General features: G+C 47.6%; 1 protein-coding gene across 1 annotated transcript in view; it reads right to left on the bottom strand.

Annotated features, from left to right (window-relative positions):
• The window catches only part of TG (thyroglobulin), a gene marked incomplete at both ends in the record, with an annotated part of 221,122 nt that overhangs the window by 191,570 nt on the left and 5,675 nt on the right, over positions 1-23,877 (bottom strand). The window contains 10 exons of the mRNA XM_080694713.1: positions 698-800; positions 2,562-2,674; positions 3,210-3,287; positions 3,648-3,785; positions 6,825-7,064; positions 10,810-11,397; positions 11,845-12,948; positions 18,012-18,197; positions 18,608-18,751; positions 19,414-19,520. Coding sequence (XP_080550839.1) covers positions 698-800; positions 2,562-2,674; positions 3,210-3,287; positions 3,648-3,785; positions 6,825-7,064; positions 10,810-11,397; positions 11,845-12,948; positions 18,012-18,197; positions 18,608-18,751; positions 19,414-19,520 — 2,801 coding nt within the window. The remainder of the gene's footprint in view (positions 1-697; positions 801-2,561; positions 2,675-3,209; positions 3,288-3,647; positions 3,786-6,824; positions 7,065-10,809; positions 11,398-11,844; positions 12,949-18,011; positions 18,198-18,607; positions 18,752-19,413; positions 19,521-23,877) is intronic.

A 23,877-nucleotide genomic window follows, 5' to 3' on the forward strand; every position in this document is an offset into this window, starting at 1 on the left:
ACAGGCAGGTGCTGAGCTCAGCCTTGGAAGGGAGAGGTGGGTAAAGGTTTCCTGGAGGAGACACTGCTGTCTGTGTGAGATGGAGCCCGGCGCCTGTGCTGGGGTAGATGCTGCAGGTCATCAAGCCAAAGGGAGTGAAGGCTCTGAGGGAGAAGAGTGCTGCTTTCTTCAAAGGTCTGACTGGAATTGGATACAGCGAGACCCCACATCATGAGCGATGGATGGAGAAGCAGAAGAAGCCGAAAAAGATGCCCAGGACCAGGTATGTGGGGCCCCGGTCATGCCATGGAGCTCATCCAGGCAGAGGGCGATGGAGGACCAATGGCTTCAGGAAGAGGGAAAATCAGGACACAGCACTCAGGGACAAACCTGGGCTTCACTGTGGAAGCCAGAGTATGGGGCTGAGGGGAGCCCAAAGCCACATGAGCTTCCACACTTCCAGTTGGACAGCTGGTCAACCCTCAAAGGGACCAGTGCCGCCTTGGGCAGGGACCAGTGCTGGCTTGTGCCTCCCGGTCACACATCACAGCTGCCTTTGCTTCTCCAAGAACACAAGGCGAAGGATGTTGTCCCAATCTTATAGAGAGAAACCTGGGGAGACTGGGGTGGAATGAGGTCAGGGCTGTGCCCTACAGCTATGGCAGCCAGCTCTAGGGACTCTGCATTCAGTGCTCAGTGAGGAGGGACAAGTACTTACACTGGGTGCTGCGGTTTGTGTTCAGTGCCATCCCTTCTCCCGAAGCCGGGTGCACACACCAGGTGCCCGCCCCTGTGGCCTGCATCCTGGCATATTGCCCTGTCTGAGACAAAGCCAAGGTGAGGGCCCTGGAGGCAACGATTTCATCGCCTGCCTATAAGTGTTGCAAGGTCTTACAAAAGGGTCCTTTCCAAAATACTAAGCAATGGCGGCTTCTCTGAATACTGAAGAGGCTTCTTCATAGGGGGCACTGTATTGTTTCCAACCTCCACACACATGCTTGAATTGGTAGTTAAAATGACCCCATGAGGCAAGGATACCAAGGCAAGGCTGCCCCGCTGAAGGCTGGGAAGATGGGGTTCACTCAGGGGAACTCCTGAGCTGGGGAGAGGCAAGAATGGACCAGGGCCTGAGCCCACCCAGCCCCAAAGCCCAGTCGCTCTCCCAAACCAACCCCACCAGCTCCAGGAGTGACATTTAAGCAGGGGCCTTAAGAAAAGGCCTAAACATCTGGCAGGTAAAGAAGATGTAGTACAAGATGAACCCCCTCTGGTTAGGGACCCACGGAACAACCTACCGGTGTCGGCCCTTTCCCCTGGGCCAGCTGAGGACCCATGGCATGCTATTTCAGCAATCAGGGCCTCAGTCTCCCCACCTAGAACACGGGAGGTGATTCTCTAGCCTGCACGAGGCACTGAGTTCCTGCACCACAGCTCACGCTGTGCTAGTCATTCCCCTCTTAATGCATGCCATTCATCCATATGTCACTTGGGGATGCAGGAACCCTACTACTGTCTTCATTCTCCACCAAGAGGCACAGATTGATCAGGCGATGCACCTCCAGTCACACAGTTTGTACGCCTCATCAAATCCAAGCAAAGGTTTAGGAACGTTTCATGGGATAGTCTTAAACTGAGAACACTCTTGCTATAAACTTGACTTTTTTCCTAGAATGGGGAGAGTTTTGGTGCTGATAAGTCACACTGGGTCCCTGCTCAGGAGCTGGACCTGGGAGCCATGGCAAGAGGGCCACTGGGCCATGTGCTGGGCCATGACCCTGTCCTCAGACACTGCGGCCTCTGCCTTTTCTTTTACCTGAGCATCAGAGCCTGGTGCATGGAGTAGACTTATACTCCAGCTGGGATGGCAGTTAGCCAAGATAAACAACTAAGCCAGGTTGTCTAATTTCTCTGCAAAACCCACTCGTAATTGGGGTGCATGCTCATAGAATCCAACAATTTATGATAAGGAAATTTGCTGGGCACTTTATAGCTTCATGAATTTCTGTATTGCTGATTTCATCTGAGTTTCATAAAGGCCCTGGGAGCTGAGCAGAGCAGGTGGCTGTGTTCCCAACATTCTTTCCTGCTTTAGGGAAAGAAAAACAGAGACACAGGGACTTCCGTCACTGGGCAAGTAAGCAGTTAAGATTCTGGGCATGAATTCTTTCTCTGGGAGCTTTTATGTCTGTGCTTCACCAAATTATGAATTATTAGATCATCAGGAAGCTAGTAGGGACCTGGGGCAAAGTCCCTCATTTAGATTGGGAACCTGAGACAGAAGAAGACAGTGATTCAGCCAAGATGGCTTTTGGAAACATAGGATAGCAACTCTATGGTGCCTGTCAAATCCTCAAAGACGTTTCATGAAAGATGCTTCCTTGCCATCCCAAAACAATTCAAGAGAAAGATAGGACAAAAACACAACCAAGGTCCACCAGGCCCAGGACAAACACACCAGGCTCAGGAGTTCTTGTGAGTACTCAATGAAGCTAAGTGAGTTGAAAATTAGACAAGTCATCTTGAACCAAACAAGACCAGCTCTGGTTTCCTTCCTCATGCCCTCCCGGCTCCCAGAGCCTCACCTCTCGGCAGGTGGGGGTGAACAGGTCTTGGGGAGGTGGGCTTCCTTGGGATAGAGCCTCTTTCCAACCAGAAATCAGCGCATTGGCCAGAGATTTCTCACAGGTGGTGGGGCCTGCAGGAGAGAAGGCCGAAGTCAGGAGAGAGAGCCCTGACTGGCCCCAAGTTTCAGAACCGTGCATCTGGGGGTGGCGGTGCCCTTCAGAGAGAACTGGAACTCAAAGGAGAAGCAGGCTGAAGTTCAAAAACAAGGACCATGTGAGAAGAGCAAGCTTTGAGATGACTAGTGGGCTATTATTTGCACAAGGCTGACCCTCTGGGGAGGCCGGGGCTGCGGGTACCGGTAAGAAATGGTAAATAAACCACAGCAGTGGCTGAAACTACCCAGCAAGCAAGTGGCCGGACCGAGAGCCAGGCTTCCCCCACTCAGCTCTTCTTTCCAGCTCCCCGGCTGCAGGACGGGCTGCCAATCAGAAATGGACCACCAGGAGTCCTGGATCCAGGAACTTGGAGATATGTATCTGGCTGCGCTGGAGCAGGGCTGATGGGCTGACCAGGGACCACTCCAGAACAGGGCCACAGATGACTGACCCAGCCAGGAGTGCCCATCACTGAGGCCAGCGCAGAAGAGTTCAGTGGGCAACACTTACACTGGGAGATCTGCGGGGAGCGGACGGTCAGCGAGGCTGGGATGAAGTTGCCCTTCTCGTCCACACACCAGCAGTGCCCTAAGGAAAGAGCCACAAGATGAAAGTTTAGAGAGAGTGCTGGGGACTCTCCTTGGTATCCCCACCCAAATTCCTTTCTTTGCATTCATAGCAAGATGCCCTGCTTAATTGCCGCTGGTCCCCCTGCCCAACACTGTTCAGTCACTGGTCTTAGTATGTAACCATGCACTTGACCTTCAGGATGGCCAAAGGTCTTGGCTACAGTAACACAGGGTAAACAACTGCTGGCTAGAGAAGCTACGGGCTTTGTTCAAGCTGCCAAAGCAGGCCTGAGAGTCCAGCTGGCTTCCCCCTAGTGTGGGTTTCTTTCCTCTAAATCAAAAGGAAGGGGAGTCCTTCAACTGCCCAAGGCCCCCTTACCAGTCCCGCCGTGGCACTGCAAGGGCTCCCAGTATCCGAATGCATCACACTGTGGCAGGTAGGGGCCAGACCGAGACAGGGCACCTGATTTGGCCGAATCGCCCAGGGAAGAGACGCGTGTCTGGTAGAAATTCAAGGCTGCAGTCACCGAAGGAGACAGAATGTGAATGCCTGGCCCACGTGCTCTGTCTCTGAGAGCAAACACATCCCTGTCCCCCCATAGTAGCTTTGTTCCTATCTGACCACAGAGGCCCCTGAACAGCAGGCACGCACTCAACAGACTGTCCTGTAAAAAGAATATCTAGGCTGCAGAGTAAAAGATTCTTTGTAGACTAACCTTCACATCCAATTGAACAGGTCATTGAACAGATCTGTGAAGTGGCTTGGGGCAGAGGAGATAGTGTCCTCATCATAGATCAGACTCAGAAGATGAGACAATAGTCTGTGCCAGGCACTGCCTAAGCACATGCTCTAGTTAATTTAATCTTCTCAGCCCTACAGGAGAGGCGATGCTATCACATTTAACAAACAAGACCACTGAGGCCCAGGTGGGTTGAGCAGCTGGACCCAGGTCTCCTGACTGGGAAGTGGAAGATGGGGCTGGACCACAGAGGTCAATTTACATCAGCCACTCATTCAGCTTCCTCGGGAAAACTCTTACAACTTGGCTCTTTGCTCCTTCAGAGCTCTGTTACCCACAACTCTTTTCTGATAATCACAGGAGCTCCGTGAAGTTGGGAGGTTTTGTTCCACATTAGAAACAGAGGCTCACTGGGAAGGTTAAATGGCAAACCAGCAGGTATTCTGCTAAAGAAACTCTACCTGCCTGAGCCCTTGGCATCCACCTGGCCTGCCTGGATCCTCAGCCCACATTCTCCACTACCCACATGAGAGACATGGCATGTGTGTGTTTCATGTATGTCTGTCCTGTTCATGCCGGCCTTTGAGCTCTTTGGAGCAGAGATTGTGTCTATTTTGCATTGAAGTGCAGTGCCTGGTCAAGAAATAAATGAATTGAAAATATAACATGCACGATGGGAGAGGAGGATGGAAAATGAGCAGTGGTCCAGCTCCCAGCACCTGTGCGCCACTCAGATTGCCCCACTACCATCCCACTTTTGGGTAGAGGTGACCTTCTCCCAGGCCCTTCCTCCTCTCTGGTCTCCTCGCCACACATGCAGGTTCCTGGGTTGGGCTGTGATTCCTCACAGGATCCCAAAGGAGAACGGCCACCTGCAGGCAGCCCAGCAGTGGTCACCAGCTCCACACTGGATCTGTTCTCCCAACTTCAGAAACAAGGTTTATGGCTGCAGATGTAGGGATACCACCGACTCACAGTCAAAGTTCATCTGGGAACAACAGAAGCCACCTTCGAAGCAGCCTAGTAGAGTGGCCAGGGCTCTGGAGTCCAATAAGCCTCTGTCTAAATCTTGACTATGAACTTCGTAGTTGTGTGATCCTGAGCTACTTGCCCAACCTCTCTGAGCCTGAGTTTGCTTATCTATGGGATGGCTATAATATTTACCTAAGAGGGTTTGATCGTTGGGTCAGTAGAGCTCATAGGCATTAACTGCTGAGCCTCAGCCAGCAGCAGCTCTGTGCACAGACTCCCACACCCCTCCCGTGTCCCTCGGGGACATTCAGTAGGCCCTAGACTCAGCCGCCGTTTTCTATAGGTCAAAGATGCTCCACAGCCTCCTTCCCTTCTGGCTCTGGAGCCAGACTCAGGGAAAAGGGGGAACCACACTCTTTTTCTGAGAACTCTTCCTCTTTGCTCTCCAGACCCAGACATGCAAAATCAGAGCATGGGGCAAGTCAGAGAGCAACTTCCTTAGCCTGACTTCTAAAGAAAATGTAAGCATGTATTCAATGACACATCTCTCTGGCACCTAGAAGCTTCTCTATCCTTCACCTCCATTTCCCACCCTGACCAAACTGGTCACAGCAGAAGGGCTATCAATGCCACTTCTCTCTGCGATTATATCAAGTCCTACCCATATATAAAATTTACAGTAACCTATTTGTTTTCAAAAGCAGAAGTGTCTGAGTCTTTGAGGAACAGAGAAAAGCAGTGTCTGTGCAGAGGGTAGGGGAGATGACAAAGAGAAGGGAGGTGGGGAAGAGTGGCCAACCACCATCCCTGAACTCCTACTCAGACTGAGAAGCCAGCAAGACTTGGAGTCTTGTCTCCAGAAAAGAGAACAAGACAGGGAACAAAGACAGTATCAGGATAGTAGCATGGATTTGCCCTACAGATGCTGCAGGGGAAAGACAGCTCTGCCCTCCTGTCACCAAGCCCCCCAGACTCCAGACCTGGGGCAACGGGAGTGGGATGGGAACCTAGGTGAGACTCCAGGACAGATGTACTCTGTGTCCCGCCAAGTTGGTATGGGCCGAGTATGGGAACTCAGAGGCTCTAGGATGCGACAGTTCTCGGCAGGCCCCAGTTTCCCCTGAGATTAATGGCAGGGCACAGGTGCTGTGGGCCTGGGCTTCAGGCCCAGTACACTGAGGTTCCCACCCAGGCTTTCCTAGTTATTAGATGAGTGAGCCAGAGTAAGTGATTTACCCAAGACTCTGTTTCTCAACTAAAAGATACATCACAGATGGTGATTACAGCTGTGTTCTGAAAGTGCTAGAGGATTCACTGCAAGAGTCTCTTCATCTACTCAGCACTGGAAGTGCCTGCCTAGTCATGGGTAGGGATCGAGTACTCAAGTACTGTGCAGCCTTTGCTAGGGGCTGGAGGTCCACGAGCTCCCTGGGTCCGTGCCTCTGACCCATGCCAGCAGTGATGGGTGCCTTTGGGACTTAGGCTCCCACATGCAATCTTCCCCAGTGCATGAGGAAATGGAAGGGGCCTTTTCAGCAAGCCCTGGGAATGGTCTGAGCATTGGAGTTGCTCATAGTTTAACCAGATTGAAGGGCGCAATACTTCAGTTAGCAATGCAGAGTGTGGAGACCTGCCCCACAGCAGCTCTGCGTGGAGATCTGGGACATCTCGAAGTGTGCAGTACCCCAGCTTTGACTGAGCTCACAAAACCAGTTGGCTTTTTCTTTCCTGGAAACCCACCAGCCTGGAGAAGCCAGGTTGAAAAGTCCTGGAGATGACCGAGGAAAGCTGGAGTTCTGTCTCCATAAGCCACAGAGTTGGAAACCTTGGCACCGGACACTTACTGGATTGAGCCGCCAAGCGAATGGCGTAGTCGCTCCCACTCAGGAACTTCTCCAAGAAAGCCTCCTGGGGTGGGAAGAGCGGAGGGAGGCCCAGTTCCTCCCTGGTGAGCCGGATCCCCTTGGCCACCAGGAAACTCTCTCCCAGAGGGAACTGAGAGCCGTTAGAAGCTGAGACGATCTCTTCTGTTTCCTTAATGAACTGCAGGACACGAAACTTCACTTCCTCACAGGAGCCAGGACCTAGGGGAATAAAGATGCCAGCTGGATTCATTTGCCATATATGGCTCCCTCAGGCTCTGTGGAGGGCACAGGTGTCAGCTCTTCCTGCAGCTGGAACATTTTCCCTGCTCTACCCCCATATTCTTATTCAACATTTATAAAGGACCCACTACTTAAAAAGCTTGGTAATGGGTAAAGTTTGCCCCTTGCCAGGCGTCTGCTCTGGCTATCTATGGGTGTTTTTTTTTTTTCTTGTTTGGTTTTTGTTTTGTGGTATTAGGGGTGGAACCCAGGGGCTTTCTACCTCCAGGCTATACTCCCAGACCTATTTTATACTTTATTTGGAAACAGGGTCTCACTAAGTTGCTGAGAGCCTCACTGAGTAGCTAAGATTGGCTTTGAACCTGTGCCATCCTCCTGTCTCAGTCTCCCAAGTGCGGGGATTACAAGTGTGCATCTTTACCTGTGAGTTTTTGTAGTGATTCTAGAAGTACGGTGGCTGAGGAGCTAGCACGTCTGGCAGGTGCTGTCCCTATAATTATTACTGCTGTCAAAAGCCACCCTCATCATATTTATTTCAACCAATCACATTATGGCTTCAACGGTAGGGGTGTTCAGTGGATTCTTTTGGAAGCAAGGAGGTTCACAGAAACCTTTGACTTTTGGAATTTGAAGACCTTATTGTTTGCTTGATTAAATGGAAATTTTTGATAGAATAATCTATCAATCAATTCCAGGGAGTTAGGATCCTTAAAGCCAACACACACACACACACACACACACACACACACACACACTGCACACATGCACACAACACACTCCATTTAAAACCTTATTCTCAGTACTTTCAGGAAAAAGGGAAGATTCTTTAACTGGACACAAAAAGTTTTTTAAAATTTGGTCTCAATTTATCTTCCACTTTTTGTATCATTCTACTCCAAGTCCTATCCCTTCCTGCCACTTTTTCTTTTCTTTCTTTCTTTTTTTTTCCTTTTTCATTTCTAGGGATGGAACCCAGGGGCATTCTACCTTTGAGCTACACCCGCAGCCCTATATTTTTATTCTTTATTTTGAAACAGGGTCTCACCGAGTTACAAAGGACCTCGCTAAGTAGCTGAGGCTGTCCACACACTGCGATCCTCCTGTCTCAGCCTCCCGAATGCTGGGATCACAAGTGTGTGCACCACCATGCCCAGATTCCTGCCACTTTTTCTTCGCCCACCTCCAAAAAAATTGACCTGTTACAGCTTTCCTGACTTGGCATATGCCCTTTTATCTGCCTTAAAAGTCCAGTCATACTGTGGCCAAACACTCTTCAAATTTTATTGTGGAAGTTGAGGCCAAGCAACCTTGATCTTCATCTACAAGCAGATAGTCATCCTGTTCCCTTAGCGTCCTTTGTACATTTTCTGCATGCATATTTCTGTTCAGTTATCACAGTTCATAAATGAGCTGATAACGTGTCTGTTTTGCTCACTGCTCTCTGAGCTCCTCTGGGCAAACAACTCTCTTCTCATGACTACCTCTCTGTTGCACACAGTTGTTGGTGCATAAATACACACTAAAGAAAGCAAAGGTTTCACCAGTATAAGGACAGAAATGTGGCCTCACTTCATCTGTGGACGCAGATGGGATAATATTCGTTTCTTTGCTGCCCTCTATTTTCCTAATGATGCTATCATTTAAGTATTTGCTATGTACCATCCAGGAACTGTATATCTAGTTCCGTTTCTAAACCTCACAACACCAAGGGAGTGATTTCTTGTAACTCAGATTTTACAGATGAAAGCGATGAGTTCCCCCTCCTGCTCACACAGCAAGAGATGGCAGAACCACGAGGGAAAACACCCGGAGCTTGGTCCTCCAGTCTCGTCCATCTCAAGCTTTTGGGTGCAGTGGAGTTACGGGGAACCCTTCGGGACACAAATTCAGGATTTGATTTACAAAGCACAGCCCAGGACCTCTAGCACGTTCCCAAGGTGATGCCAATTCTGCTAGACCACACTCTGAATATCAAGGCTCTGAGCCAAACCTTGTTAACCACATCCCTTTATCAACAAAAGAATTTGAGTATGTGCCCCCTATATAAATATGAGTATTTATTTATGAAGCCTATGCACATGTCATTACAATAAAATACAAGGTGTTTTCTTATCAGCTGTGTTGTTCAAAAACAAAAATGTAAAGGGAAATACTGAATATAGACAAGTTCCAATATTTGTTTCCTAATGGATTGTCTTTTATACCTGGTCATCTACTCAAGGAAAAATTTTCTCTATGCTGACCTAGTTCTGATGCTCAGCCCTGCTTTCAGAACAGGGTACATGAGATTAGTCACCACTATTACTAGGTACTTTGGAAATTAGCAACACATCTTTCTATAATTTCCTGCAAAAAACCCTAAATTTAGTCTTAGAAAAATCTCAAATTATAGGACTATTCCCATGTAGGAGACCAGATCTTTGTTCAGGTGTTACAAAATAAGACCATTTCTTATATAACAATGGTGCCAACACCATGTGTTAACCTTGAGGGTCCTTCATGTTTTAATATGTTAGTCGTGCTGTCTCAGGGATGTTTAAAATACTGAGGCTAATATCATTCTCATATTTTTTTTTGGTCCTTTCACCTAGAATTCTAAAAATCCATTTGTTGTTAGATCCTAAACTTTGGCTATGATAAAATAGTCTGGTGGCATTTAACATGATCATAAGAGGTCCTGAAAATGTTCAGTATTGACAGGAACGAACTGAGAGATATCACTGAAGGTGAACAGATATCATAGGACCTATAAAATTGAAACTGCTGGTTAGAGATTCCGATTTGATAATAGCAGTGTTCAATCTTTCTGGTTGTCCTTTCAAATTCCTGGCATGACTACTTAGAATAAGGCACTTTAGGACATAGACTCAGCTTCATTCTATTTATTTCTCACACAACACAAGTTCCCCATAAGTCACCTGCCACAAAGCTGAATTGATAGACTCCCCTGGTGCTCTCCAATGAGCCTCTTTATTAAATACCTCCAAGTCAATTAAAGACACTTTAGGTGGCACTATCCTGAGGTTCCAAGCATCTGGCAGAGTTCAGTGCAAGTATCAGGGCCACCATAATACTTTCTGATTATGTGCATGCACACCTAACTTAGGAGAGATCACTAAAGCATTAGCCACCAGAGGCCAAGAGCCAGAACCAGGTCATGGTTACTTTCTTAGTCTTTGTTGGCTGTAAGAAAATACTTTCAGCATAATTTCAGCAAAAATCTAAGTTATTAGCCAGCCATGGTGGCAAATGCCAGTATTTACAGTACTTGGATGACTGAGAAAGGAGGATTTCAGGTTGGAGGACAACCTCAGCAGCATAGGGAGACTTCTGGCATCTTAGAAATATCTTGTTTCCAAACAAAAAATAAAAAGAGCTTGGAGTATAGCTCAGAAGCAGAATGCCCCTTGGTTCAATCCCTGGTGCCATAAATAAATAAATAAATGAATAAATAAATAAATAACATAAATCAATTCTAAGGTATTGACTTAAATAATTACATTAAGAAACTCCATTGCCCTTTCCAATACCCAACTGCATACATGATTATCTCAACTGTACATTGCAGGAAGTTACCTGGACAGCTCCCAGATGAATTCTGGCTTTGACATTCAATGCCCTCTTACTGAATATTCTTGAAACACACACACACACACACACACACACACGCACACGCACACGCACACACGCACACACATTCACTTCTTCACATGAGTCCACTCACATGCTGGGACCCTGCTGGGCTCAGCCCGAGTTCCTTCCAGTTCCTGACCAGCTCCATCCACACACCAGCAGCTCCGGAGTTCAAAGTGAGCCAGCGGCGTGCTGAAGTCTGAGTAGGGCCCTGGGTACCGGCTGAGCTGGCCATTTAGGATCTGCCAAAAGAGGTAGGGCTCCAGGAGGATGTTATCCCCAGGTCGAGTCGAATTCCTTTCCAGCAATGCCAGGGGGACCTCTTGGAGGGAAGGGTACTGTTCCAACACTGGGAAGATGTCTTGTTGGCCAGCCTCATACAGATTTTGAATGAAGAGAGAGAAGTTTCTGGAAGCTGCTTCTCTATAGCTCATGACCTTTATTAGCAGCTCTGCAGGGGTCAGTTCCTGGCCATCTTTGTTCTGAGCTGCCCATCGCTCATACCACTCGAAGACCTGCTCAGGGGGGCCATCACACTGCACTGGACTCCACTGCCCATTGGTCTTGCACTGGGGAATGTAGATATTATCGAGTGTGGGTGGTATCTTGGAGCTGGAGGGCAGGGCCCGCACTGTCCCAAGGAAAGCTTGCTCGGCCTGTAGCTGGCAGGGGCTAGGACCTAGAAAAGAACCATGAACAAGGGTTCCAGATTAACAAATTTAATAAGCGGAATGACCAAGATGAGACTGCTTAACTACCCAAACTCCAACTAAAATCGTTTACAGCCACAGTAATTCCAATAGACTTAAATTTACCAATAATGTCTAAACCAAGGATACCCCAAGACTGAATCAGCACCGTTAAATCAGCTATTTAACCAGCATGACAGAAATACTTGTAGCAGTTCTTCAAAGCCAAACACATCTCCCTGTTCATTCCTTAGAATGGTCACATGGTCCAAGCGCTTTGGAAAGTTGAGTTTCATTAAGTTCTTCATTTAAGCAGCTAATTTTACCATGAAGAGAAGTTGCCTTTTCTCCATGAGTGAGTTCCTTCTGCGACACATCAGATCAGAGACCAAAGAAAGACTCAGCACACATGGAAATTAAATCCCCAACGAACTTACATTGCTTGGGTTCACCAATCACACTTCGAGTCCCAGGAATAGCCTGACCCTCTGGGTCAACGCAGTAGCACTCTGAGCCGAAGCACTGGACAGGCAAGAAATACCCCTCGCTAGTACAAGAAGGAACAAACAAGCTGGACCCAGCAGGCTGGCTGCCCATGAGACTCTGCATGCGAGCCCTCTGCTTCTCACAGCCAGTGGGGCACCTGGGGCGTCCACCTCTGACTCTGGAGCCAGGAAGTTCTCTGCCCCGGGAATCCACACACCAGCACTGTCCAGCAAAGCACTGAATGTCCTCATAGCTCCCTTCAGGTGTGCATGAGGGGACAAAAAGGCTTCCAGAGGTCTGCCCGCATGCCTGAGAGCCGAGCACCATTTCCACTACGTCACCTAAGTCCCTCGCTACATCTTCCGGCACAGAAATAGCATGCTGTAGGAAAAGAAGAAATTCTGGAAGCTCCAGGAGAGAAGTGAGAAACTTTAAGGCATTTTGGTTCTCTTGCACATTGATCTCCAAGCCAAAGCTGCCCACAACGGGCTTATTCTTAGGAGCTTCGTTCTTAGAGATACGGAGGGTTTCTGCAGCAGAATTTGAATCCAGTCTCACAGAGAGTGGTGTGGCTAGATCTGCTAGTCCTTCTCCATTCTGAAAGCCTGGGAGACCAAGTTTCTGGAAAAACTGACTGAAGTTAAATGTGCCTCTTGTGCCAAGAGCTCCAGACAAGTTAAACTGGCCAACATTCACCAAAAATTCCCCTCCAAAGAGGTTTTGCTGGAGTCTCTTTGGGCTGGTAGTAAACTGAAGGGCAAGACGAGCCAGCTCACGGGAGGGGAAAATAGCTCTGATGGCGTCTTTGAGTAGACTTTCCAAGGCGGAAAACTCTTGGTCTTTCCCTTCCGCCGCCACTGAGCGGAGAAGCCCAGAGTCCACAAAGAGCTCCTTGATGGTGGGTGGGCAGGATGTAGCAGACCTGGCTCCTCGCTGAGAGGCCCATGCTTCCCCAGGAGCGGAGAACAAGTCCTGCCGGCTGAAGTAGCCTGAGGTCCCAAAGTAGAGCGTGGACAAGGCTTGCCGCCTTTCCAGGACACAAGACCGGTCTTCAGCTGTAGGAGACAGAGTGAAGCAGAGATATTTTTTAGCATCATGAGCAGCCCAAGACAGCTCCTCCAGTTGTGCTGGTAAATGCCAAAAAGTCAATCCAAGACACCTACATTTTGGACTACTTTCCTATCTGTGCCTTTTATCATTTCTGTCTGACCAGAGATTCTGACCTGTCACAGAGATTCTGACCTGTCTCCATGGGGACATTTGGGGGTGTGACTATTGCAGTCCATGTGACCACTCTCTCTGCTCTCCCTACATACAGACTGATTCTTTTCTAAAGCAAGTTTCATAGCCAGGTATGGTGTCACACAGCTGTAATCCCAGTACTTGAGTGGCTAAGACAGGAGGATTGCAGGTTCAAGACCAGCCTCATCAACTTGGTGAGACCCTCAGAAGCTTAATGAGATCCTATTCCAAAAAGAAAATAAAGTAGGGCTGGGGATATAGCTCAGAGATAGAAGGCCCTGGGTTCAATTCCCAGTACTACCAAAACAACAACAACAGTAAGTTAAGTCTTATGGATATGGGGCCATTTTCAGAGACTCTTCCACATCTGTCAACTGTACTAAGTTAAATGGTATTTCCCTTCAGCAAAATAAAAAACAAACAACAACAACAAAAAATCATGTCTACCTGGAACCTCAGAATGTGGCCTTATTTAGAAATAGCGTTTTTGAAAATGCATTTAAAGAAGATAATGTTAAACTAGGCTAGGGTGAGCCTAAATCTAATGACTGCTGTTTCTGTAAGTCGAGGGCTCCACCACTGAGCTACAACCTCGGGGCCACATTGGCCCTGCCAGCACCTTGAGTTCAGACTTCTGGCCTTGGAAACTATTTGAGAATATGTTTCTGTTCTTTAATCCAACTTGTGATGGTTTGTTACAGCAGCCCTAGAAAACTAGTCCGCTCTCAAAGTCCTCCTTGTACTGGTTGAAGTGTTTTCCAGCATTCTCCTGCTGGAATTCCTTATGTGTTTTAATGCTTTGTATATGCAGTTCTGTGGCTACCTAGTTTCTCCTTGTGAGCACTCTTGCTCAAACTCACTAGTTTATAGTCTCTGAGGACAAGACCCACACCTTCAGTGATCTTATTATTTCCTTTAATAAGAAATAGTTTCCTATATCATAACACATAAAATTAAAAATAGAGTATTGGAAACCAGGTATGGCATCACACTCCTATAATACAGGTACTTTGGAGGCTGAGACAGGATGATTGCAGGTTTGAGGCTAGCCTCAGCAACTTAGCAAGACTCTGTTTCAAAATAAAATATTAAAATATGGCTGGGGTGTAACTCAGTGGTAGAATGCCACTGGGTTCAATCCCCTGCACCAAAAATAATTATATATATATATAATTTATATATAAAAGTATATTTATATAACATATATAATTTTGCATAATATATATGTATATAATTTTTATATAGTATAATAAGTGTAATGGTTCCTATACTATAATACACTGCCCACCCAGCAAACACACTTAGCATATTTTTCTGGGCTTTTTTACTCTCCTTGAAATTACTAAGGAGATGGCAGTTGACTCAGTTACCTCCAATCTTGGTCAGGCCATTCTACCAGAATATCCTAGGTTGGCTGTAATCACATAAAGGGAAAAATGCAAAATTCAAGTGCCAAGTGGCTGGCTCAGTCACACAGGAAGAACCATTTTTCTCCATAAATCTACAAATCTTAGAGGACCTTTTTAATCACCTACCCCACCCTCAACTTTTTCAAATAAATTTTTCCTCTTGATGCACACAGACGCCAGAAAAGAAAAGCAGCCAGGTCCCCTCTGTAACTAAGCAAGATGGAAAGAACTGGAATACGTGCTGTGGGGGGGATTGGCAAGAGAAGAACACTAAACACATCCCTCAGCGAGGCCCTGGCTTCCCTTACTGGATATTACAGGAAGCCATGGAAGAAATAAAACACACTGCTGTGCTTCTTTGCTGACCAAACGAAGAGCTCAAGCCCTCCACACATTTGTTGTGGGGTATCACCAAGGCAAAGAAGTTCAGACATCGTTTCCAGGGGGCATTTCTTTCTGCAGCAAGGGGACTGAGACACCAGAGAGAAAGAGTAAAAATGCATGACCTCTTCATGCATCTGATAGAGTTGCTTTTAATTTGGAAAACCAGAGTCCTATGTTTCCACCTGAAGTGGAAAAACACAACATTCTCTGGGGTTCAGTAGAACTAGAATGTGATTATGAATACTTCCAAGGCAAGGTCTCAAAATTATCTTTTCTGACATCCCCACATTCAGCAGATAGAAGACTATCAAACATCACCCAAAGTATCCAAAGTGTTAAATTGAATGTTTTGATAGAAAATTTTGAATTTATGTCAATATGTCTGCTTTATTATTTATTTATTTATTTTAATTTGTGTGTGGGGGTACTGGGGGTGGAACCCAGGGACTTTTCTACCCCCGGGCTTTACTCCCAGACCTATTTTTTATATTTTATTTGGAAACAGGGTCTCACTAAGTTACTGTTGAGCCTCACTCAGTAGCTGAGGCTGGCTTCAAACCTGTTTGATCCTCCTGTCTCAGCCTCCCAAGTGCGGGGATTACAAGTGTATGCCACCACGCCCGACTTTCTCTGTTTTAAAGCCCTACAAAATACTCATATTTCTCCTTCTCTTTTCCTCATTTTTCTGAAGCCTCCTAGCTAGCCTAAGTGGAATTCTAAGAATACTCCTAGACTTCTTCCTCTTCCTCATCAGTAACATCCTTAAGATCTCACTAGTAAGGGTCTTACAAGAAAGCTTAGTGATAGTTCTCTAGTTTACATCCTTTGCTCCTTTATTAGCTTTCTGATAAAAGACCCAAGAAAAACAATTGAAAGGAGGAAAGGATCTGGGTGTGGTGGCGCACGCTTGTCATCCCAACATTCAGGAGGCTGAGACAGGAGGATCATGGTTTGTGGACAACCTCAGCTGCTTAGTGAGGCCCTTTGTAACTCAGTGAGACCCTGTTTCAAAATAAAAAATAAATAAGCCGGGCGTGGTGACGCACGCATGTAATCCCTGCGCTTGGGAGGCTGAGACAGGAGGATTGTGCAGGTTCGAAGCCAGCTGAGGCTGGCTTAAGAGACCTGTTTCCAAATAAAATATAAAATAAGTCTAGGAGTGTAGCCCCTATGTTCCATCCCCAGTACCACAAAAATAAAATATAAATAAAATATAAAAAATAAATAAATAAAAAATCAGGGCTGGGGGCATCACTCAGAGGTAGAATGTTCCTATATTCCATCCCCAGTACTGTAAGAAAGAAAAGAAAAGAAAAGAAAAGAAAAGAAAAGAAAAGAAAAGAAAAGAAAAAGAAAGATTTACTGTGCCTCATGGTTTCATAGGTTTCTGTCCACGGCTTCATTGTTTCTGGACCTGACGTGAGACAGAACATCATGGCAGAAGGGTATGGTGCAGAAAAAATGCTCACCTTGCAACAGTCAGGAAGCAGAGAGAAAGGTGAAGGGGGCAGGGACGAGATACAAGCCTGCCCTCAGGACCCACTCCACTCACCTAGGCCCTGCCTCCTACAGTGTCCTCCCAGTGATCCATTCAGCTATGACTCCACCAATGGTTAACCCACTGATGAGATCGCAGCCCTCAGGAGCTGATCATGGCCCAGCGCCCAGCCTGCTGCACTGAGGACAGAGCCTTCAACGCGGGGGCCTCTGGGGCCTTTCCTCACCCAAACCAGTAGACCTCCTACTACTGTAATACAGGACTCCACACTGGGTTAAATAACATCCCTCAAAACTTGTGTTCTTCCTAGTTCCACAAGAACATGGCCACAGATCATGATGCTATTTGGTAAAAGAGTCCCTGAACATGTAATTGGCTACGATGAAGTCATCCTGGACTGGGGAGGCCCTCCGTCCAGTACCACTGATGTTCTTGTTAGAAGCAAAGAGAAGAAAAGGGAAGGGAAGGGAAGGGAAAGGAAGGGAAGGGAAGGGAAGGGGAGGGGAGGGGAGGGGAGGGGAGGGGAGGGGAGAGAGGAGAGAGGAGGGGAGGGGAGGGGAGGGGAGAGAGGAGAGAGGAGAATTAAATGCAGAGGAAAGAGAGCCACGTGATAAAGAAGGCAAAGACAGAGTCATGGTGCCACAAGCCAGAGGACACCCAGGATGGCTGGCAGCCACCACTGGGGAAGCCCTCAGAGGGAGCACAGCCTGCTGACACCTTGACTGTGGCTTTGCAGGCTCCAGAACTGTGAGGAGGCAGATTCCGGTAGTTCTAAGAGACCCCAATTTGCAATGATGGTCCTCTCCATCTCTCTTGGGGACATCCATGAACTCTTTCTACCCGGCCCCTCTGCCTCCAGCCAATGCCACTTCCAATCCCTCCTCTAAAACTTCTGGGTGGCCTGTCTCACACACATGGCATCTTCAGCTTGAAACATCATGGCGTCTCCCCCGACCTACAGCAAGGAGCCCAGGCCCTGGCTATGATAAGAAGGCCCTCACTGTCTTATCCCCACTTTGCCCTAGATTTAAAGTGCAGAGCACCTCATAAGTAATCACACTGCAACCCTCTCTGCCCAACCCCACCCTTCTTGCAGACTAAGTGTCTGTCAGCAAAGCAGCGCCTGTGTCCCGGGTCTTCCTCACTTGACTTCTCTGGCTCTCTCTGTAGATCTTTCCCCTCTTCCCTCTTTCTAGAAGCATCTTCACATTGGACATTCAGATCACATGCCACCTCTTCCAGGAAGTCTTCCAAGAAACCTCCTCCTCACTCTTGCTGCGGGATAAAATCCACAAATGCCCCGTCTATCTCCTTTAGCTATCCCGGCATGCTCCTCCCGTGGCATGGGCGAACTTAACTCTCTTCTTTTCTTTACCTCTGAGCCCCTCAGTATTCCCCGTGCCCTCTGAAGAAGCAGCTACAACACAAGAGAAGAAGCATGGTGGATATTGGTGGCAGCACCCTGCTTTCCAGTCTCGCGCTAAAGGCTTCTTGGGGCACACAGCATGGTAGTTACTTGGTGGGCTCTGGAGCTGAGGGTCTGGAGAAACCGAGGCAGTATTATGAGCACTTAGAGGAGACCCACCACAAGATGGCAGCTCCCCTTGCTGCCGGCTTCCGGGGACCTCCTTCCCCTGGGCATCCACACACCAGCACAGTCCTTCCCGTTGGCACTGCACCACCTGGTAGTCTCCACTTTGTTGGCAGCTCGGAATATAGGGGTGTCCAAAGCTGGTTGCTGCAAACTGCTCCACCTCACACTTGGTGGGACCTAGGAGAGATGCACACGGTGAGGGAGACTTGGGTGTGCGGCCGGGTGCGGTGGGGCTGAGGCAGGAGGATCGCGGGTTCAAGGACAACCTCAGCAACTTAGTGAGACTCCCAGCAACCTAGTAAGACCCTGCTTCAAAATGTCCAAAGGGTTACTAGGGGTATAGCTTAGAGGTAGAATTTCCCTGGATTTAATCCCCAGTGCCACCAAGAAGTTAAAAAATAGAAAAAGAAATGGTTGTTGTGCAAACAATTCTAGATGTGTTTGCAGCATACTTTGCTGTTGCAATTTCTTAAATCTCCGCACTTTTGTGGGTGGAACAGCCATGCAGGCCGTAGTGACCTTAAAACCTAAGCGGCTCCCTCCGGCAGAAGCACACAGCACACGTCGGTGGGCAGCTTGCCACTCACATCGGAACCTGCCGGAGACCATAAACTGAACCGCTAGGAACCGTCTCTGCAGTATCCGGTACAGGGTGGTCTCAGCGAAGGTGGAGCCCAGGTCCAGGCCAGCAAAAATGGTGTCATAGACTTCATCCAGTAGCATCTCCAAACCTGAGAAAAGGCAGCCAGCGTCTCAGGGAGGGTCTCCTGCATTAAGAAAGCCCTGACCTTGCCGTGCTAACAGATATCAAGAGGGGCGGGGCGTTTACCAGCATCATTATGCACTGGGTTTGAATAATGCTCTTGTCAATATACTTTGACTGATGCACTGTAATTGTATATCACAATAAGGTTCAGAGGGGTAGAAACAAATACACACACAGCCCCCGGTGTGCTTCCCTCTGACCTCCTTCCTTTTCTCACACCTACTACTGAGATTGGAATTGATACCTTTGGATATGTACGTAGCAATATTTGAATATTTGAATAATACTTGAATAGTTTCCAAAGGGGGGGGGCTGCCTGTCTCGTGCAGGCCACTCACAGCACAGAGCAGCTCTGTCTAGAGAACGAGGTGGAAGCCCATCCTGTCTTCCACTCGCAAGCTCGGCGCGACGACAGCCTGGCCAGGGCAACCTCTGTGAGCAGGCACAGAGCATTTGGATGCCACAGCTGAAGAGTCGCTGAGGCCATGCACACCCTCCCTCGCCCACAGCAGCCTGGCAGGGGAGCAGGACGTCACTGCTCTTTCTGTGTGACAAGTAATGTTGCTCCAGATCTGCAGCCCGTGAATCCCACTCCATCCTTCCCATGGTCCAGGTGTGCAGGCTCACCTGTCTCAGCCAGTTCCCGCCCTTGGCTGTCAGCACAGTAACAGTACCCAGACACCTCGGGGAACCTGCTCCGGAAGGAACTGAAGGTCACAAACGCATCTGGAAACCTGAGGAAGGATTAGATTTATGGTCATTGTCTCATACAAGGCAAGTCGCTACCAGCTCTTCTGGTCAAAATGACCATAGCCGCATACTCCCCTTGGGAAAAGGAATGTCCGTGTTTGGCTTCCTTACCATAAACCCCATTGGTTCTGTGCAAGCTCATTGCATTTTCTTCCTAAATTGGCTTTACCCAGCCACAGTGAGCTGGACCTTGAGAAAATAAAGCCAGGCTCAGCTGTCATCTACCATTAGCCACTTTCCTGGCTGCTGGCCTCGGTCAACTTACAGCCATGCGCGTGTCTCTCTGGGCCAGGCAGAATACAGGTAGTGAGCACTGCAGTAATGTGTTCCTTTATTAGAATCTAAGTCCAGAGATGGAAAGTCAAGTGTGCCTTACAAACATGCGCTACACTGCAGACGTTCTCCTCCTACAAGATCTGGTGATTTCAGGGCTCTTTACATCTTTGAAAAGAATCTGGGTTCCACTGCGGGAGATCCTTAAGAAGGAAGCTTTCTAGTTTCAGAGATGAAAAAACACAAAATCAACACAACGTCACTAGCCAGGGCCAAATCTCTTTCCTTCAGTGAGGAAAGGTCGGCCTTGGTCCTGTCCGAGCTGGTAACTATAGAAAGAATAGGTTGGCAGAGTTCCCATCTAAGAAGTGACACCAAGCTAAGATCTGGAAAGCCATATTGAGGTGCTCTCCATACATGCAATGCTTTAGCTACCAGAGAGGAATTCTTCATCTTCATACAACAGCGAGAGGTTTTATTCTCATGCCCTATAAAACTAGCAAATGAGACCCAAGCATGTGTCTCTATCCATGTCCAGAAATATATCCCCAAACAACAGGTTAGCAGAAGGAGTAGCTCTCTGCACCAACAGGACTATTACTGTGTGATGGCCACATCGTGACGTGTTTTTTTTTTAATTCACCCATCAAATGCATGTAGCAAGCAATGGCCTTTTTCAAGGGGCAGAAGGACCGATGTCACATGGACTAACGCTATAACCAAGTTCAAGTGCAAATCACTGCCCAGGACCTTCAGAACTCATGCTGGGCTAGCACATGAGCTGCCCACAGGTTTCAGGCTCCCTGTGACCCCATGGAAGTCAGCTAACTCCTTATGCCATTTTTTCCACTTAAATTTCCCAAGGAAATCCCCACAGATATAGTATTGCAAAGTCAAATATGTGGTTTTCCTTTCCAAACGCATCCTCAAACTTACACCTAGGACCCACAACGACCTAGGAGTCGGCCCCAGCTCTTTCCCTCTCTGACCCCATCTATGTTCCTTCACCATATTCTGCATATTTCATCTGATAAACATTTTTTCAATACCACCCCATCTCTCAGTCCTCCCTCCTCCATCAGCTGGTCCCTCTCCATCATCTTTGACCCCTTGGCTAGTGCAGGAGTCTGTTCCCAGCCCCCACTCTGTCTTCCTCCACCTCCCTCCTTCCTTTTCAAACTCTGATGTCTGATGATGAGTATGCCATACCCTACCACAACCCTGGGCTTAAAAGCTTTAATGCAATGTTGGAGACTGCTCTAAAATGATTCCCCTGGCTTATCTGAAATTCAGCAGTAACTGGCCATCCTATGTTTTGTCTGGTGACCCCTGATTCTAAGCCTAGACTCTCTCTCCCCTCCTGGCCTCCCAGGGCTCCTTCTACTTTGCCCAGAGCAGTCCCTGGGCCTCAGACTGGCCAGGTGTACTTAAATATCAGAAAAGTACACCATTACCACTGAGCTTGCAGTAACCAGCCATCCAACCCTTCCCATGACCTTTCTAAACCGGATTTTTCTCTGAGATGTGCTTGCTTACAAAAAGGGTCCCATTTCAAATGGGAGTTTTTGGTGTGTGGGTGTTGAAGCACTGAAACCTAATTCTCAACTTTTATGTTGAACTAGACTGCCCCCTTGTGGAAGCTGCTATGAATTGTGCCTTCAACTCAACCTGGAACCCTGCCAAGTTCCTGGATGCCCCGACTTACTCAGGAAGCATTGATTTCAGACCTACTGTGGGCAAGACTCTTCGCTACCCATTGTGGAGGACAGAAATATGTTGCAATAGTGCAAGAAATTCAAAATAGCCAGAGATCCCTAGAAACCGCTACCTAAGGTGAGTTTCCCAACATCTGTTTACAATTCTTCATTTATATACTAGAGACTATAATTAAAAAATTATTTTTGTGACACGTTACGTATGTAAATGGCTGTAAAATTCCATGGATATAATGAATTGCTTTTGTTTTTTTGAAACAGGGTTTCCCTAAGTTGCTGAGGCTGACTTTGAACACGTGATCCCAATATCTCAGCCTCCCAATTACTGGGATTACAGGTGTTAGCCACCATGCCCAGCTTGAAAAGTTCCCAGACATAGCCTTTCTGTGGGACTGTTCCTTCACATGGATTGCAGCTTTGTGACTCCTCCTGGCACAGCTCATGAGAATGTTCTCTCTCAATTGAACCGAGGGCACACTGGTTTGCATCTACGATTTCAGTAATATCTGTGAGTGCTGCGGCTGTTTGAGATCCCCGTGTGCTCACACGCAGGCCATTCTCCAGTCGCCTGGGGGGATGGGGGAGCTAACCTACATTTGCTGAAACTGGGTGATGCAGGAGAATTCCCTACAGATGAATAATAATGTACAATTCTTGAAATTCTCACTGGCTGCGTAAATGAGGTCTCTTCAGCTCTGAGACCTAACTAGGCCTGGTCGCTTTCCACTCTACAGACAGGAGTACTGAGGCTCTGAGCCTCTGAGCAGGTAAGTGATTGGGTCACACGCTAAACAGAGGCAGAAGCAAGATTCAGGTCACACAGGCAACTGCCACGGGGCCAGACAGGGACGAAAAATGGAGGCGGTGGCAGGAGGTGGCAAGAGAGCCCAGGGTACCCAGGCCCAGAGATTGCACCTTGGTCCCAAAGGAGCAGGTCGAGCCTGGCTTCTCCACACCGGGGGCAAATGTGCACAGCCTCCCATCTTGCTCTTTAAAACCAGGAATCCAGAATTGTGCGTTTTAGCCAAGCATATTAAATCACTGATGCTCACCTACTTTTTACTTACAGATATGGAAACTTCATAGGGTAAAATCCAGTATAAGAGCCGGGCATGGTGGCACACCCTTTTAATCCCAGCATTTGGGAGGCTGAGACAGGAGGATGGGGATCACAGATAGCCTGAACTACTACTTAGTGACTTAGTGAGGCCCTTTGCAACTCAGTGAGACCCTTTTTCAAAATAAAAAATAAAAATAGGGCTGGGGGTATAGCTCATAGGTAGAATACCCCTGGGTTCCATTCCCAGTACTACCAAAAAAAAAAAAATCTAGTATGTTTCCTTTTATAAAAAATAATTGTGTTACTGGGGAATTGAACTCAGGGACATTCTACCTCCAAGATACACCCCCAACACTAGTTTTTTTTTTTTTTTTTTTTTTGAAACAGGGTTTCCCTAAGTTGCTGAGGCTGACTTTGAACATGTGATCCTGCTATCTCAGCCTCCCAACTACTGGGATTACAGGTGTTAGCCACCATGCCCAGCTTGAAAAGTTCCCAGACATAGCCTTTCTGTGGGACTATTCCTTCACACGGATTGCAGCTTTGTGACTCCTCCTGGCACAGCTCATGAGAATGTTCTCTCTCAAGCAGGGGAAAGTGGTAATTTGGGAAGTCAGCCTCATAGAGGGCCAGCTCTCCAGGGAATTCCTGTGCACACTTACAGGCCAGTATATTTTTACTCAGCATGGCTCAATTCCATCTGAACTCTGTGCGGGGCTTTTACAATAATCAAGTAGCCACTTTGAACAGCCAGAAACTACCTGGCTATTTAAGTCAAGATATATTGCATCTCTCTTTTCAGATTTGTTACTTAAATCTAATGATTAGTCTTAAGTGAATACATGTAACATTATACAAGATATGAACACAAATCCATGCTTTTTAACGTGCTACACTTTTCCCTCTTCTGACTGCTCCCCTCCTCTCCACCGAAGCCCTCCAAGTAACCCACAATGACCACATAGTCAGTGCTCATTTATATAACCTCTGTGCTCCCACCGTGCCACAGACACCACCCTGACTATACTCATACAAGCACACATAGAAATCTTTTTGCCTGTTTACCAAAAACTAAATCCTATGATATTTCCCAAAACCAAATCCTATGATATTACTTATACTTGCTATCATGTATAACCTTATCCTCACGTGTGCGGAACCTCTCCCAGTCAGCTATTCCAGCCCTACCGTGCTCTTCTGAATGGGCGCCTAAATATGTATGGCGCTGACGCGTGTGTTCAGCCATTCACTTTTTTGACAATCTGCCAATACCCCTCTCCCCGCGTTCTGCTA

This window comes from Muscardinus avellanarius (assembly GCF_963383645.1).
Source record: "Muscardinus avellanarius genome assembly, chromosome: 4".
In the NCBI taxonomy this organism is placed as follows: Eukaryota; Metazoa; Chordata; class Mammalia; order Rodentia; family Gliridae; genus Muscardinus; species Muscardinus avellanarius.